The sequence below is a fragment of the Alternaria novae-zelandiae genome (assembly GCF_023758075.1).
Source record: "Alternaria novae-zelandiae strain BMP 2774 chromosome Unknown scaffold_3, whole genome shotgun sequence".
Lineage (NCBI taxonomy): Eukaryota > Fungi > Ascomycota > Dothideomycetes > Pleosporales > Pleosporaceae > Alternaria > Alternaria novae-zelandiae.
In genome coordinates this window covers 71,652-87,795 of record NW_026056963.1, presented here as the reverse complement: position 1 = coordinate 87,795, position 16,144 = coordinate 71,652, and the positions used below count along the sequence as shown (strand labels likewise).

Sequence of the window (16,144 nt, the reverse complement as noted above, 5' to 3'; positions counted from 1 at the left end):
AAAAGGCTCCATCGGTAGTGGGCGAAGGGGATTTAATTTCCCTTGGTATAGACGACGTCGCACACAATACCCGCATAGCGTTGTCCAGACACGAGTGAAAAGTTTGAGGTAGGTATGCGTTAACAGTGTTTGGGCGCCGCTAGTGTTTGCCTCTCTAAAACCCGGCCGGATCGCGAAGTTCGAAACGTTCGAGATGGTGTGTTGCAGCTTTTACGTCTTTGTCGATTGAGCAAATGTTTGTGTCTGGATTGGTAATATTCTGCTCTTCTCTCACCGTCAGAGGTGGGCCCCTAAGGACCACGGTACAGAGATCTTGGTGTTGGCAACGAGTTTGACTCCCCATCAGGTCCGAACTGTGGAAGAAACTGGATACGTTGTCTTGCCGAGCAGATAGTGAATTAAATCGATGTTGTAAGGGATGTGTAGTGCGGAACTGGCGCTGCACTGCCCTAGGTAAAAGAGTTTATCTACTATTACCCACAATTTACAGAAGTAAAAACAAAGCTGGACGAAGAAAAGAAGATGAAGACCGAGACTGTCCAATGTGTACCAGGAAAAACGATGAGGGTATCCGAATTTCGCTCAAAACGCGTAGATCAACCAAGATGCAATGATGTGTGATATTCACAGAAGGAAATGTGCGACCATATCACTTCGCGTCGAATACATTAACGGGGGGAATTAGCGCGAATGGACCAAATTTGGGATGATCACAAGGAAAAAGGGCGAGCTAAAGACTGGGGCTCAGTCACCATCCCACATGGGAGGTACCCACTCCTGTCCAGGATAACTAGTCGCCTTCATAGTGGGCTCGTCATCTTCCACGGCAGGCAGCTCAAATACCTGTCTGCTATTGCTGTGACTCCCACGTCTCTCCCAGGTTAAAGCTCCTCCGGTAGTGCTACCGCCAATGCTTCTCAGGCTGCCAACCTGCCCGCCACCAGACGCGCTGCGCTCAAGCTCTCTTGCTCTTGCTCTTGCAGCCTCGCGTTCCTGCCTATCGCGTTCATGTCTCTCGCGCTTCTCCTTTTCGCGCTGGACGCGTTCCATGTGGGCGAGATTCTCTTGCTGTAGGAGTTGGCGACGTAACGACTCCGCACCCATGTCTGGTGATGTGCGTTGAGGTGAAGCAGCCATTGAGGCGGGTTGTGGATGCTGCAGGATACCAATCGAGGGTTGACGTGGACGAGAATCTGGTTGTCTATCACGCGGTTCACCGTCTAGATCCGTTGTGATATTGAGCGGTCGAAGTCCTTCGGGGCGACTCTTATCTAAACCACTATTGGGCACACCAGGACCGTCATATGATGGTGGGGCTTCATTTTGAGCTTTCACATCATACTGGGATCCATTCCCGTGTGACGAGGCATAGACGTAGTTTGGCGACGATGGGCTATGAGAATGCGGCCGTTGACCCTCGAATGAAAAAGGCTGGGCGTTAGAAGGTCCGGGTCGCATAGGACTTTGGGCTATTTTTGGTGGTGGAGGTGGGGCAAATTCGCTTGCAATGAAATTCTGGGGACTATTGATCACCGTAGGGTCGGGAGACATGGGCAGAGGATACGCTGCGGGTGGCGGGGATTGTCCCGGATGTATCGGTGTTGGCTGTACAGGTGTCGCGTCGCGGCGGATAATGGGCTGAAGATTTTGACTTGATTGTGCTGCCTGCGAGGTCGCATAGGGCTGCGTGAAACTTCGCGGCAGAATTTCCCTGAATCCACCGCCGTGTGCTTGAGCATGTGGAGGTACAGTATTTAGCGTAGTCTGCTCGGGCGATAAACGAGGCGATGGTGATCCGGCAGCTCTCTCGTCCTGCTGTTGTTGTTGGGCGGTAAAGCGTTCTTGCATGTATTGTCCCTGTCGTGCTCGAACAATGTCTTGTTCGGTTGCTCCTGCTGGGAAGTCGAGATGCCATGGAAGATCCTGCTGATGGACTTCTGATATGCTGCTCATCCTTGGATTCTGGTACCGTTGGCTACTAGGGGCTGGAGAGTAGCTAGACATTGCTGGAGAGTTTGATATTGGCGACACGAGGGACATTGTGCTAGCATCCGAGTGCATTCGACCGTTTGGAGGTACTTGTGAGTGTGCAGACACTTGCGGCGACACAGCCTGCATTATTGACTCCGAAAGCGGACGATTGTGTTGATCCACTGAAAGTTGCACGGGCGCATCCGTCTGACTGAGTGACAACGACTGCTGTTGCCGATCAAGCGGCGATACAAATGCCCCAGATACATGACTATACGCCGCAGGTATTGGAGGTGCGTCATAACTCGGCTCTTGCGTAGGGGACACTGCAGGTGGAGATATCGGCTCATCATCTTGAGAAGCAAAAAGAGGTCCTGAGCCGTGCGCATTGTGGTACGGAAGCTGAGGTTGATAGTCGTTCGGTCGCCACTCTACCAAAGATTGGTGTTGTTGCTGCTGACGCGGTCGTTGCACCCACGCATCGTCGTTCGGCCATGGCCTATTGTGCTCTGGTGCAGATCGCTCCTGTCGTAGTAGTTCCTCCCGTTGTGCTCGCCAGGTATGATGGGCAAGGTGGTCCTGGGATGTCTCGGGGTGTGCTTGTTGTTCTAGTTGTCGCTCATATTGATGGTCCCTCTGAACACTCTGCTCGTACTCAGACTGCTGTTTTTCGGGGGGTTGCTGCTGTCGCTCAGCCTGTGGGACCGTATAAACTCCTTGGTGAGCTGTTTGCGGTCGATTACGTTGATCTACCTGTCCCCGCGCGGCTACAGAAGCTGCGTAGGCTCCACTCCCAGCTGGAGCTGGCTCAGCACGATGATTATAGTATCCTCCAGGAGGTGGATCCGAATCTTGATCTCGCGTGTGTGCAAGAGTGTTCTGGAATGGTGCACTATAGGGCTGTGCTTCAATCCCAGGCTTGGAAGCTTGGGATTGATTCAATTGTAAGCTGCTTTGCCGAGCTTGGTGTTCCATCGCTAGCTGCTTTGTTTTAAGGAATGCAGACGCTTCCTCTGAATGTAAACTAGAGATTGGCTCTCGTGATGACAGAACTTGCTGCGTTTGTTGCTGATACGGCTGAGGTAGCTTTTGAGGATGCATGTTGGGTGCTAGTTGCGATGGCCCAAGCTTTTGACCCAGGGGTGGCCTACTTTGTATGGTATGAGGCGGAAGTTGTCCGGGAGGATAGTATGCTAACCCAGACTGCTGTGGCTTATTCTGCTGATGCTGAGGTACTCTATGAGAGGCGCTGGGAGTAGCTGGAGTAGCGGTCGCCTGTATACTCTTCTGTGCCTTCTTTCCTTCTTTTGACATCTTGTATTTCATAGCCGATCCATCACCATTCACACCACCTCGAATGAACAGAGCGCCCAACGCAGAAAATCTCTTCTTCTTGCCAGATTCTGGTCTTTTCGAGTATGATACTTGATGGGCCTGGACTTGAACATTGGATATTGACGGTGGCTGCTGGGATGAAAAGTCGTTGGGAAGGTCGGATGCAATGCGCGTTCTCGAATCGACACGCGGTTCTACCGAGTGTACCTGTAACGAAGCCTGCCCAAACTCCGGTGGCTGCCCCATGTTTGGGCGACTATGCGGCAAGAAAGGATGTTGCTGGTCGATAAGCTTTTCTGCCGATGCCTCCCTAGGGCGCATAAATCTGTCCATTACAGAGTGAAGCGGAGTACCAGAACTAGGATCCGGCGGAAGTGGCTTGGACTGGGAGATTATGGCTGTATTGCCAGAGTTGGTCGTATGCTGGAGGTTCGCCTGTGTCTTACCACCAAAGCTCTTGAACATTGATGTAAGCCGAGGTTTCGAAGATGACTTCTCCTGGTTTCTTGATGTTTGCTCGGCAGGTTGAGACGAAGAATTGGCGGGTGGTCTAAACGCGGCAACTTGGTATTGCCCTTGCCTCTGCAACAATTGCTGTTGCAGTTCAAATTGATTTCTGGGTCCATGAGATTCCATCTGCCCTTGTGCGCGATTCGGGTTGCTCTGCGGCCCCGAAATTGCTGGCCTCTCTTGTTCTGCTAGCGGAACCCGACCCGAAGCTTGAGTGGCCTGTGGTAACTGACAGTTAAGATCAGGACTTCCGGAAACTGCTTGCTGGGAAGCTTGATGGCCCGCAGGACGCCAAGAACTGACGGTAATCTGAGTGGTTTTGTTACTGGGGTCGATTGACTTTACCGCTTGGAAGATATTCTTGGATGGAGATGGGCCAGATGCAAGCATTGGCTGGTGCCTCAATGCGCTCCGATCCGAGGGCGGTGCGACGTTTGCTAGCGGGTTCGGTGAGTACACTGTGTCCATGTGTAGTGATTGCTGGGACTGATTACGATGCTGCATAGCGACAGGGGAAGATTGCGTTGCATTTGCAGATGCGGTCTGGTTGATCTGATCTTGAGGTTTGCCGTCTTGGTCTTCAGGTCCTGAGACGAAGCTCATTGGCCTTTCAAAACTGTATCTTGGGCGATCACCATCGCGAGATGATGGCGCTGTCGCAATACCGGAAGTTGAAGGCTGTGATGGCTGTTGTTGGGTAGTTGCCCCTCGCACCTGGAGATGTCCAAGTCGCAAAGGCTGGCCATGCTCGTCTTGCACATCCTTGACGACTCCGTTATGATCTGCGTAAAGATCAAAACCATCGTCGCCACCATACGACATCAAAATCTCCTCTGGAATCTGTGGTGGGACTGCCGAAGGCTTCACGGTGGACTCTGGCTGCATGCGACGAATTGTTGACGGGGTTGATCTTCCAGTAGATGTTTGAGAGTAAGTGTTGCTTCCCTCGTCAGAAACCATGGCAGATATCTGCGAGAGCATGGATCTTGACCGTTCTGGAGCCGCCGTAGCGCTATTTGAAACCTGCAGTTGCTGTGCTTGGTGCTTGAAGTCCGGAAAGCTGGCCTGGCCATGGGAGTGGCTGTTTGACATGGCGGGACGTGAATGCTCGCTGTACGGTTGTCCAGCCTTGGGTGTCTCCGGACCGTTCTGGGTGGTAATGCGCGGAACCTGCCCGGCGGGCGTGACGAGGTTGCTTTCGTCCCCCATCTCATCGGAAGCGCGCTCAGCCACGCGTGGATCAATGATGCTGTGTCCGCGGCCCCATGATGGACTAAGTGATCCAGAGGCGGTATGCTTTTCAGCGGCGTCGACAACTAAGGAGGGCGGCGCGGAGCGCGTCGAGGTGTCGCTGTCAGCCGCCGCAGCACTGGCCCCCGCAAGGGTATGGCTAAGCGAAGGCTCCCGGTCCCCATGTCTTCGTATTTCCTGCTGGACTGGGGCTGCAATCGCGCCAACGGCCATTACTCGACTGCCTGCGTCCGCGTCGCGTTCTTCTCCAGATGTTGCCGCGCGGATTTTTGCGCTTCCATCTGCATTCCCAAGATCCCGAGTGCTTGTCGGAAGCTGCAAGTCGCTCTTAGCAAACCACACAGGACTGAAAGCGCGTTCCGCATCCGCCTTTTCATCTCTCGACATGCCCTCGTCGTCTTTGACATCAAAAGGCGCCTCGGATGCAGGTACACTAGCTTCGAGCGACGATACTCGCCAGACTTTGCCAGTACGAAAGGCATCATCAAGAAGACCGAGAGTAGGCGATTCAACATTAGATGCACGTTCTCCCTGGCGGATCGTTTGTTCTGCGCTGCCGAGCTCGTTGACTGTGTGGTGCTGCGGAACCGAAGCGCTGCCGTAAACAAACGTCTCGTGTCCGATGTCCAGGAACGAGTGTTCTGCAGACTCCTGGGCCCTTTCTTCCGAACCTAGGGTATTGAGAGGATCCATAGACGGCCATTCTATAGCAGCGACATTGTCTGGTGGCTGTCGCGCCAGCACAAAGGGTGTGTCTTCATACCTGAGGACCCGGGCTCCACGCATTTGGTCATCGCGCTCGACATCCCCCACATCCCCGTTCTTATCTGATGTAATACTGGCAGATTTGCCCACAGGAGCTAGTACAGGGCTGACACTGTCAGATTCCTGTTTCGCATTCAGTGCTGTCACTGGTGCCAAGCTTCTTCCACGAACAAGCTCCCTGTCGCTGTCTTCATCGCTCACATCCATGTGTCTGTTAGTGTACATAGGAGGCGGTTGCTGGCCATGTCGCAAGGATGTTGGTAATGGGTCGTGATTCAACTGTGGCGGTTGATCGTCATCATCGATGCGATGATCTCTGACCCTCTTTGGCGATTCGTCAATGAACCCGAATTGAAACCCATCGCGTCGGAGATCATCAGATTCTGCTGTAGGTAGGTCTGGTTGGAAAGATCCCTCTGGGGCACGAAGCATTGTCTTATAGTCATTCGCTCTTTCTTGCGCACCAGAGATGTTATTATCGTCAGCAAAAGCTGGGTGATAATCGAGGGTTTTTGGATCTCTCGTAATCGCTGCTGGCATCGAATGTCTATTCAGAACAATAGGAGGGGTTGAATGCCGAATAACAGATTGCAACATCCGATGGCTGGCACTGTCCTGACTAGACCTACGTCGATAATGCTTGATGGCAACCTCGTTTGGAATGGGGGGAACGGGAGGAACATAGTCTTCAGCGTCCTTGTCCTGGTTTGAAAAGGCACTCTTTGCTGGCGACGGCAATATGCCCAAATGCGCCTGCGAAGAGCTTCTTCGCATCGCTGTAGTATTGAAGTACTCGTTGAGAGCAGCCGGTGGAGTGCCGACCCAAGAGTCTGGAGCATGGAAAGAATGCGGCCGACGTTCCCCCATCAGGTAGTGATGGAGCTCGCGGGGAGGCGAGGTCTTAGATGTCGAGTCAAGGACGGATGGAGTAGTTTTCGGCAGCGCCACACTACTCGGTCTGATTCTGGAGCGACTGGCACGCCGAAATTGGGACGAGAATGAAAATCGACGCTTCTTCTTCTCTTCGTTCGAGACTTCCCCCTTCTTTTCCTTTTCCGTCATGGAGCGTAGCAGTTGCACTCCTGACGATGCTCTCGATCTTCGTGTAACGAGCTCGGGCTCTTGAGAAGCTTCGCGCGAAGAAGGAGCAGAGTCGGCCCGGTTATACGAGGAGGTCTGAATCACGCATCACATCAGCAAACAACACCGTCGTAAGGAAGCTGAGCCGCCTCAGTCAGACTTGGCATTACGTTGAGATGATTATGAAGCTACAGGCGAGGACTACGATCGTAAATGGCGAAAGAATGAAAACGCCCAAAGCAAGGTCAGAAACGCCACATTCAATATCCATACGATTACATCCAATCACCCGCTGTAGTCCATGGACCAAGGAAAATGGTAGTCGTGACATACGATGAGAATGCCAAGCAAAGAAAATGGGTAGAAGAGATCATTTATCTACCTTTTCGCGGCCGAAACGGCTCTTGCCTTTCGCAAACAATCCCTTGGCACTGGTCATGCCTTTCCCTCCTAACACATTAGCAGTATGAAGCAAGTCCTTGCCTTTCAATTGCATCTGCTGATTTGCAATTCGTCCGCCAAATCCTGAACCAGAGGATGCAGGATTAGTGGGAGAGCCTGAGCTCGCGGGAACTGGTACGCTAGCATTGTTATTTTGGTCAGCGCTCACGTCGTAGCTACTCGAACCACCAAGCTTGCCAAACAGTGCAAGAGAGCCAGTGTGCCTGTGACGTGCCGAGCTTGTAGGCACACGCTGTACTGGGTACGTCTGCGTAGCCAGCTCGGGGTTTGCTTCGAGCGCAGAGCGTAGCCAGTCATTAAGGCCGTGATCAACTTTCGCCCAGTACTCGCGTGTCTTGTTGTAGGTGTCAATTCGCTCAGCAGCAGTGTTAAGCGTTGCTATTTCCCGAGCGCCCAGAGGTTTGTCCGTAATTGGCGACTTCGGCGAAGGCTCCTCCTGTACGGCAATGGGTGTTTTCGGCTCGTCGTCAGATGGTACAATTGCGGGATGTTCCGCAGGCTGCTCTATCTGTTGCTTCTCGTTCAAGCTGGATCCTCCGAGTCCTGAAGTCTGCTCATGCTCCGCACTGAAACGTGGTGGGAGATCCACGGCTTCGGGATTGAGCTCTGTGTTGACAACATGAAGTCCCGGGGAGCGTGTTTCTTCTCGAGCAGGGCTAGTTACGGAGCGCGCAGTATCGACGGTTGGAGAAGCAGATCGTTGCGGCATATCACTGCTACTACTAGGGTCAGGTTTAGTAACCGTGAAAGTGTGCTCTGGGCCAAAGTACGAGTCCGGAAGGCCTTCTGACCACTCTTGTCGTTCTTGATCTGCAGCTCGTTCCACAGTGGGAAGGCGACTCTCCGTTGCCTGTGAGGCTTTTGTAGGCTCAACAGCGGCTACACCGTGCGCTTGCTGGTCTGGTGTTTGCGGTTGCGGGTTGCTTGCCTCCCAGCTAAATCGATTGAGTATCACAGGCTTGGTCGGTTCTTCCGATTGTGGGAGAAAAGACATGGCTGCATCGGATGGCTGACCTTGAGCATAGCGCTCAGTATCCTGCGAAGATCGACGAGAAGCCCGATCTTCATCTGCCCAGTAGGTATCATACTCACTGGGCAGAATAGAGCTAGCACGATTTGTGCCTGGGCTGGCGGGGTGGAGCGAGGCTTGATTAGACTCGCTGGCCGGCGACGCTGGAGCCTTGAAAGGGCTGAGACTGGCGACAATCTCCTTGCGAAGACGGTCACTTTCCTGGTCTTCAGTAGAAGGGTCAGTACTTAACTGAGGATCAAGACTCGGCCGTTTAGGCTGACTCTTGAAGGGCTGTGAGGGCCTCTCCTTCAAAGGCGGGGGTGGCGGAAATTCTGATTCCGGGGTGTCTTTCGCGGGGGGAGTTGGCGGCACGCTTGAGCCGGAAGTGCCAGTACGATCTAGCTGAAGAGGCCTTGGTAAATAGATATTTCCGTGGTCAGTACGACGTGCTTGCTGCTGTTGAGTCTCGGATGTTTGGTCATCGGCACCCAAGGTTGTGCGGATAGAATTGACCATTGCAGCTCCAGCATCTCTAAGAGCGGCGAGCGGATCCGGAGTGTCCGTCTCTGCCGACAATGCCCCGGCAAGTGGCTTCTTATCCGTTGTAGCCGTCAGATCGGATTTGTTGAGCGCACTCGGACCATTGTTCGCGAAACTTAATCGACGGTCTTGCTCGCCCAGATCCGAAGGTGTCATAGCGGTAGTAGCATAAGACTCCCACTGGCCTGGAAGATGGGGACGAAATTCTTTGACAGGACTGCTGGGTTTCGAAGGGCTAGCTTTCGTTGGAGACGCCGCACGTGAATTATCGTTGCTCCGTTCCCACGATTGAACACTGTTCCTCGAGCGATTGGACTGTGTAGAGCCACGTCTCGACGATGCCACCTCTCCAAATTTGCCAGCCAACGCCTGCACACGACCCTTGCTTGGAGACTCTGAGCGATCGCGCGGCAAGCCATCATCGAGAGGGCTTTGCGCGTTATGCGACTCGAGGAAGTTGTTCTGTGATTGAAGCTCTGAAGCGCCCAGTCCGGGTGCGCCATTGTCTGGACCATCCCTGACAGCAGTAGCAATATCAGCCTCGCGAGTAGCATATGCAGGGGATGGACCATTAAGGCCGCCTTCCATTGCGCCCGGAGTTTCGTTGCTTTCCATGGTAACAAGGGCGGAGGAGGGTTCGGGTACGTCTCTGCTCGGTGCTAAGATAGGGGATCGTGCAGGACTGTCACCGCGTGTGGGCGTAGCGAGGCCGCTGCGCGGTAGAGAAGAGTTGGAGAAGTTGCGATTGTGACCTGGGGACGGTTTTCGTGGAACGTGGTGTATGGGCTCGACGATCTTCGCAGAGGTTGGCTGGGTAACGGGCGTCGTGACTTCACTTGGTTCTTCTGCGATGGCGGGTGTGGTGCTTTCTGCTTGATCACGGTTTCTCAGTGCTGAGGCTGCTGAACTGGGCACGCGGCTCATGATTGGGCTGATTCCGGAAGTGCTTCCAGTATTGCTCCTCAGAAGGTCTGAAGTTGAATCGTTGTCGTTTGATATGGGCGTTGGCGGAACGGAACGCGATTCGTCAGCGCGAGTAAATGCCTGATCAACAACGGAGCGCAGACCCTTGTCATCCTGTGGTGACGCAAGGGATTGATTTTGCTGGGGTTGTTGTTTGTCGTGCGGGGCTGCTGCATCATAATCAGGCAGATACTCGCTCTTGCGCTCAGCGACGGTTTCCATAGGCTGCAGCGATCGCCCGCCTTCTTGAGGAGAGACCACGTTGTCCTGTATCGGAGAAGAAAGAGAGTCCAGGCTTGGTCGCGATGATTCCATTGACGCCCGCTCCCGCTCCTCTTGGTGCCGCTTGTAGATGTCGGCTGGTCTGATGAAGGGTAGCGGCTTGTCAGATGCCTGACTGCCATTGCGTGATCGTGGCGAAGTAGACATTGGCATGTCTCCCTGGCCTATGCTACTCTTGCGCGGGGGAAACTGTGTGTTGAGCGGCGGGGTGAAATCGGCAGGGACCTGCGATATGCGAGTCTGGAGAGGCGGGGGCATGGCAGAGTAGCCCTGCTCATGCTCGTGGCCGTGTCCATGTTGGGGTTGCGGTATTGTTGAGGAGAAGGCGCGCTGTTCCTCGCCGTGCTCGAAGGAATTTCTTCGGGGTCGTGGGAGGGGCGCCTGCTGGGAGGGGTCGGTGAAGCTGCGCGATGGTTGCTCCGTCCGCTGGGCATAGTATCGCTGCGCCAGAGGCTGTGGCTGCTCGGGCTCCTGGTTGACGCCGTATTCGTCGTACTCGTCGTAGCCGCCCCAATCGTCGCCATCGTAGGCGTTCTTCTTCGCCTGGACCCATTTCTTCGTTTTGGCACGGTTGACATTGGTCTTGAACGACACAGGCTGGCCGGCGGAGAAGGGCGACGCGGTCCGATCGCTAACACGAGTCAGTTCAGGACAGCAGGCGACATGCGCGTGCAGAGGCGGTACGTACAGCGGCGACCTGGCTTCCTCTTGCTGGAAGCGGAAGGGGCCAGACATGATGGCGTAGGAGGGTCCGGAGATGGCTACGATGCACCGCTCTCGCTCTACTAGGGCCGAGCCCAACGCCAGCTATGTCCTGCAGCGCATGCAACCGAGAGACACGAGGGGCAGCCTGCCGAGATGGAGTCTGCGACAACGGTGGGGGCCGGGGGAGCGAGGCAGTGGTGGTGCAGGTGGCCGGAGTGGTGATAGACAGCGTGGCTGGAGCCGGGCGGGAGGGTTGATGAGGGCTCGACCAAGCTTCCGGGGGATACGTCACCTGCCTGCGCGTGCGAAAGGCCCGACGTGATCACGACAACGGCGCACTCAACGGGAGCAGCTGGGCAGGCGAGGATGGGCGCAGAGGACGCGGTGGAGGAGCAAGGAGAGCTAGCGATCAACTCCCCTTGACGCAGCTGCTCCGCGCGGTCTGACGGGTCTACGGCCAGTATGGCGCCGTGGAGGTGTGGCGCAGGGCGTCCAAGTTTGGCCGACGCGGAACTAACTACGTTTCCCCATTCCCCATTTCACCCCGACCCTCAACACATTCCGCTTTTCTCTGCCCGACTCGCCAGGAACACGCCGCTTCCGATCCACCGCCGCGCACGACTGCATCCCGCGTCTCTCGTCACTCCTCCAGGCCAAACCCCGCCGCCGCCGCCGCCAGCTCTCGCACGCCCCGTCTACGAACCGCGTGTCGCGCGCCATCACCTCACAATTGCATCTCGCCCGTGGCTGCCCTGGATCCTCGAGCAAACGGGGCCTGAGCAAATCCGCGACTGCGCACGAATCTGCCACCCGCCTCGGCGCAACTTCCACGTCGCCTGTGCATCCGCAGCGCCTGCTGTCCTGCCCACAGGTGGTGCGCCTCCCCTTTTCCGCCCTCGCCCTCCCTCCCACCACAACGAATCGTCAACATGGCTGTGTCGATACAGGACCGCACCGACGAGTTCCGCTCGATTCTTGCACAGGCTCGTCGGCGGCAAGCGCAATCCAAGACGGGCGCGCAACGGCAGTCGCTCCTCACAGCACAAGAGAAGACACAGGCAGATGCCAACCCCCGGCGTCAGCGCTCTGAATTTGCGCGCAATGCGGCCGACATCGCGCGGGGTGTTGCGAGCACCATGCAGAAGCTCGAGCGCCTTTCACAGCTGGCCAAGCGCAAGACGCTGTTTGACGATCGGCCAGTCGAGTTTGACGAGCTCACCTTTGTCATCAAGCAGGACATGACTGCACTGTCAGGCCAGGTGCGGGCACTGCAGCAGATGAACTCGAAGCAACACCCCAAGGCGAAACCCGGTGTGGACCAAGAAGGAGAGCACAACGGCCAGGTCGTCAAGCTGTTGTCCGACAAACTAACCAACGTGGGGACCAACTTCAAGGACGTTTTGGAGGTGCGAACAAAGAACATGCAGGCATCGCGATCCCGCACGGAGCAATTCCTGTCAACAGCTGCGCAGCAATCCCACAGCAACCTCGAGCCAGGCCGGACAGATTCTCCACTTTACCAAACACCCCAGCGAGGTCGATCACCAGGAGGCTTCGCCCGGAATACCAATGCAGCGCAGCAAGACCTGCTCTCGCTCGAACCTTCTGGGTCGTCAGCTCTGACGCGAGGCGCACCGCAATCGGACGCACAACTACTGCTCATGGAAGAGGCCCAGCCCCAGAACGCATACATCCAAGAGAGGGGGCGAGCAATTGAGTCGATAGAGTCTACTATTCAAGAACTAGGAGGCATCTTCAGCCAGCTCGCCCAGATGGTGTCCGAACAAGGAGAACAGATCCAGCGCATTGACGCCAACACCGAAGACGTTGTAGACAACGTCGAGGGTGCCCAGCGTGAGCTGATGAAGTACTGGAGCCGCGTGCAAGGCAACAGGTGGCTTGTCGCAAAGATGTTTGGTGTGCTGATGATTTGTACGTATACCCGCACACTCGTACATTGACAACATACTAACAAGTCTTAGTTTTCTTGCTCTGGGTCCTTATCTCTGGGTAGATTTGCGCTTCATGGCTACGGCATTTTCAGGCGTTTCTACCAGCTCGGTCTGGCATCGAACTGGACGAGCAGCCATTGCATACGAGGCTGCGCACTTCTCACATGTATCTATATATATTTCTTTTGTCGCATGTTTCACTTTTGGGCCTGGCTTATGATCACCATTACGTCATATGAGCGAGCCGTTATAAGCTACTATTAATGAATTCAACCCGTCTTTTCACTTGCGACATCAGGACGATTTGCTGGGTGTGGAAGGCTTCCCGGTAGCTCGGTCCATGTCTGTTGTGTACTGTACCATATTTGCTTGCGTGCCTTGGCTGCATATGTACAACATGCGATTTGGTAGTCGCTTAGGACAGTAGAGTAGTGCCCATCACGAAGCTTGCAATACAAATGCGTGTACTCTGGGTCAAATTCGTACACTCAGGTGGAGCATGCGCCAACGACCACCACCTGCGTCATCAAGGCGGCCGTGTGATCGACGACTACAGGCTGAAACCAGATTGGACAGTTGTGCGTATCCGACCGCTTCTTATTCTCGATAGCCCCTGCGCAGTATCACCAACGTCGCAACCGAATTATCATCTTCACATGCTCCAGGATGACCCCGACACGGACGGCTACCACCTAGGTGGAACATCAGAACATCGGAAATCATGGCAACTAAGCGGCAATGCCGAAGCTATCCTCCAACCACCTAGTGGGCTCCCGGCACAGTATTCCGGCTACACCACTACGAGTCGTAGATGGAGAACTGACAGGCGCCGAACTATGCACGTCATCGCCATGACAGCCGAAGTGATATCAACGGTACTTAGCTCGTCACTAAGCGGGCCTGATTGGCGGCGCGAAACATGTAAAGTGCGACATGACGAAAAGGACGGCGCAACGTCGGTCGGATAGCCGCGTTCGACGGGCGCGCGCAAACTCATTAGCGGGCCATGGACAGATGTCATATCGGTGTTTGGTGGGTGGGATGGCTTGCAGGCGACATGCTGAATGCAGCATCAGCAGATGATCCACCTGCTGCAGAGTGGGCGTGTGGGCGCCCGTCTTCCATGCTCTAGCGCCCACTCCTTCCATCCGTATGTGAACCACACTTCCAAGGTTCTCACACCGTCGTGCGTCCTCGACACCTGACCCGCCCTCTGTTTGCTGCACCCCTCTGTTAGTCGCCCAAGCTTGTGTGCCGCCCTCCCAACGGTGCCGCCTGTCCTGCGCAAGAAGAGACTACCCTTGCGCCGCTCGCATGTCTTGGTAGCGACCTCTTGACATCAGTCAACAGCCAAGTGCATGCGCGCTCCGGCGCAATGCCTGACCGTATATGGGACGAAACCGTTGCGCTCGGCACGGCTCCCATATTCGACGATGCTATATATCTGGCCGAAGCCTTGGGTCTGCCTATGAATCAGAATGAGGACCATCTCGACGCCGAGGTGGCGCTGCTTGCTCGCGAATCTGGTGTCCCCGATTCTTATCGTTTCGTACCCCCGCCAGAAACCATCTCTCGCGCAATCTCGACTATGACGCTGGATAGCGATCAGAGAAGTTCCAGATCAATTCACTCTCAAGAAACGCAGTCAACAAGCTTCACGTCCGCGCCTTCCCGAACTTCCAGAGACCTCATTTTCTCCACTGACGGCTCAACCACAAGAAGGGCACCTCCAGCACGCTCACAGATTACGTCACCTGTTGAGAAGTCTCGAGACTTTGTTGACCGTCCCGAATCTGATTTCCAGTCAAGACAATCATCGACACTGTCCATCACACCTTCCGCCATCTCCAGCTCAGCCTCGTCACAGCAAGCGCAACCAAGGAAGAAACGGGGCTCCGTCATTTTCTCCATGTTCAGAAGGGATTCAGGGTACGTTATGGACAGTGACTTATGACAGCTTCCTACTAAGTCTTTTTAGTAGTACTTGCACCACGTCCGCGCCGCACCACGGATATCACAGCAGGCCTCGAGGCGCAAAGCTGGTATGCGGTCACATATCGTCTGACGCCGACGTTCGCGCACATATACAAGAGTCATTAAAGAGAGGCGCACACGTAGCGCCCGATTGCTGTGGAAGCGCATTACCGCAATCCATTCTGGAGCGCGTCCCAGCAAAAGACGACCCGAGGCTCGCTATGGAGACTGCTACCGAGCTGCCTGAGCCTCTTTCCCGTGACTCTGACTATTGCGAAATTGTTACCTCAACTGCTGACAGTTCCCATCCCATAATTGACTCTCTAGTTTCAGACATTTCCTCCGCTTTGCCACAATCTCCAATGAGGCGCACCCGACACGAGGCGATCAGCATCGGCTTGGCGTTAGCTAAAGAGGCTTTCGCAAGTTACAGGACACAACAGAAGGAAGAGCTTGCACGTGTCTCGCTGTTCGAGTGCAGCCAAAGAAAAGCCTTGTCAGCGTACCAATATTGTTCAATGCAACAATTGGGAGAACAGCTTGAGATTGATAAGAACGAACGGATCGGACAGGTAGGTATAATTCGTGTTGATGTGATATACGTCAGCTGACTCAAGCGATGTAGCACAATGAGGACCTGGAGCGATTAGAAGAACGACAACTTCTCGCTGAACACGACCTGTTGAAAGCACAAGCTCAAGAGACACAGAACGTAGCGACAGCCCTAAAGTATATTGAGGCGTATTGCCTACGTACGAGAAGCAACCAAGAGCGTGTGCATGCTGTGTCGGAGGAAGACTTGAAGAAGCTGGACCACCAAAGATTGATCCAACAGGATCTTCCCAGACGACACGCGAGTGCAATCAACGTCTTACGAGCAAGGCAAGAGATGGACACCGCACGAAGACTAGAAGCACAAGAAGCAGAGCTACAGCAATTAGGCATTGAGCACGAGAAAAGGAAGTTTGCAAAAGAAGCGGAATATCACAAGGAGCTGGCAAGGCTTGAAACCGTTATCGAATTAAGAAGAAAGAGGCTTCTACAAAGGTGGGATCTCAGGTTTGAAATATGGCGACGTGACTGGGAAGCGCAGCACGACACGACTCTGACGGTAGAACTCGAACACGAAGACTGGCCACCTCGCAAAGCAGATCACACGATTTCCATACCTGAAGCAAGTTTGCTAGCTCAGTACATCAAGGCTGCGGCATGATGCGACGGCCTTGGCTGCTCTTGATTTCTGAAACATCGCACCTCCCGTCTGTGCGATATCTGTTCGTCCCATTGACGTTGATTTGGGCAGCACCACCATTTTCGTCAGCATCTTACAGCGTAGCGAGGC

The 16,144-nt window shown here is 54.6% G+C and overlaps 4 protein-coding genes across 4 annotated transcripts; 2 read left to right on the top strand and 2 right to left on the bottom strand.

The window, feature by feature from the left end:
- Window positions 1–3,748: 3,748 nt before the first annotated feature.
- Window positions 3,749–6,039, bottom strand: J4E88_002001 (uncharacterized protein; the record flags this gene model as incomplete). Its single annotated transcript, XM_049395668.1, has 3 exons — window positions 3,749–3,856; window positions 4,120–5,955; window positions 6,034–6,039. The coding sequence occupies 3 exons, from the start codon at window positions 6,037–6,039 to the stop codon at window positions 3,749–3,751; spliced, it is 1,950 nt and encodes a 649-aa protein (XP_049258072.1).
- Window positions 6,040–7,282: 1,243 nt separating this feature from the next.
- On the bottom strand, window positions 7,283–10,906 carry J4E88_002000 (uncharacterized protein; the record flags this gene model as incomplete). The annotated part of the gene is made up of 1 exon (XM_049395667.1): window positions 7,283–10,906. One exon carries the CDS (start codon window positions 10,904–10,906, stop codon window positions 7,283–7,285), a length of 3,624 nt encoding a protein of 1,207 aa, XP_049258071.1.
- Window positions 10,907–11,805: 899 nt separating this feature from the next.
- Window positions 11,806–12,890, top strand: J4E88_001999 (uncharacterized protein; the record flags this gene model as incomplete). Its single annotated transcript, XM_049395666.1, has 2 exons — window positions 11,806–12,808; window positions 12,859–12,890. 2 exons carry the CDS (start codon window positions 11,806–11,808, stop codon window positions 12,888–12,890), a joined length of 1,035 nt encoding a protein of 344 aa, XP_049258070.1.
- Window positions 12,891–14,142: 1,252 nt separating this feature from the next.
- J4E88_001998 (uncharacterized protein) lies at window positions 14,143–16,015 on the top strand (the record flags this gene model as incomplete). The annotated part of the gene is made up of 4 exons (XM_049395665.1): window positions 14,143–14,150; window positions 14,179–14,757; window positions 15,236–15,374; window positions 15,428–16,015. The coding sequence occupies 4 exons, from the start codon at window positions 14,143–14,145 to the stop codon at window positions 16,013–16,015; spliced, it is 1,314 nt and encodes a 437-aa protein (XP_049258069.1).
- Between the last annotated feature and the right edge of the window lie 129 nt (window positions 16,016–16,144).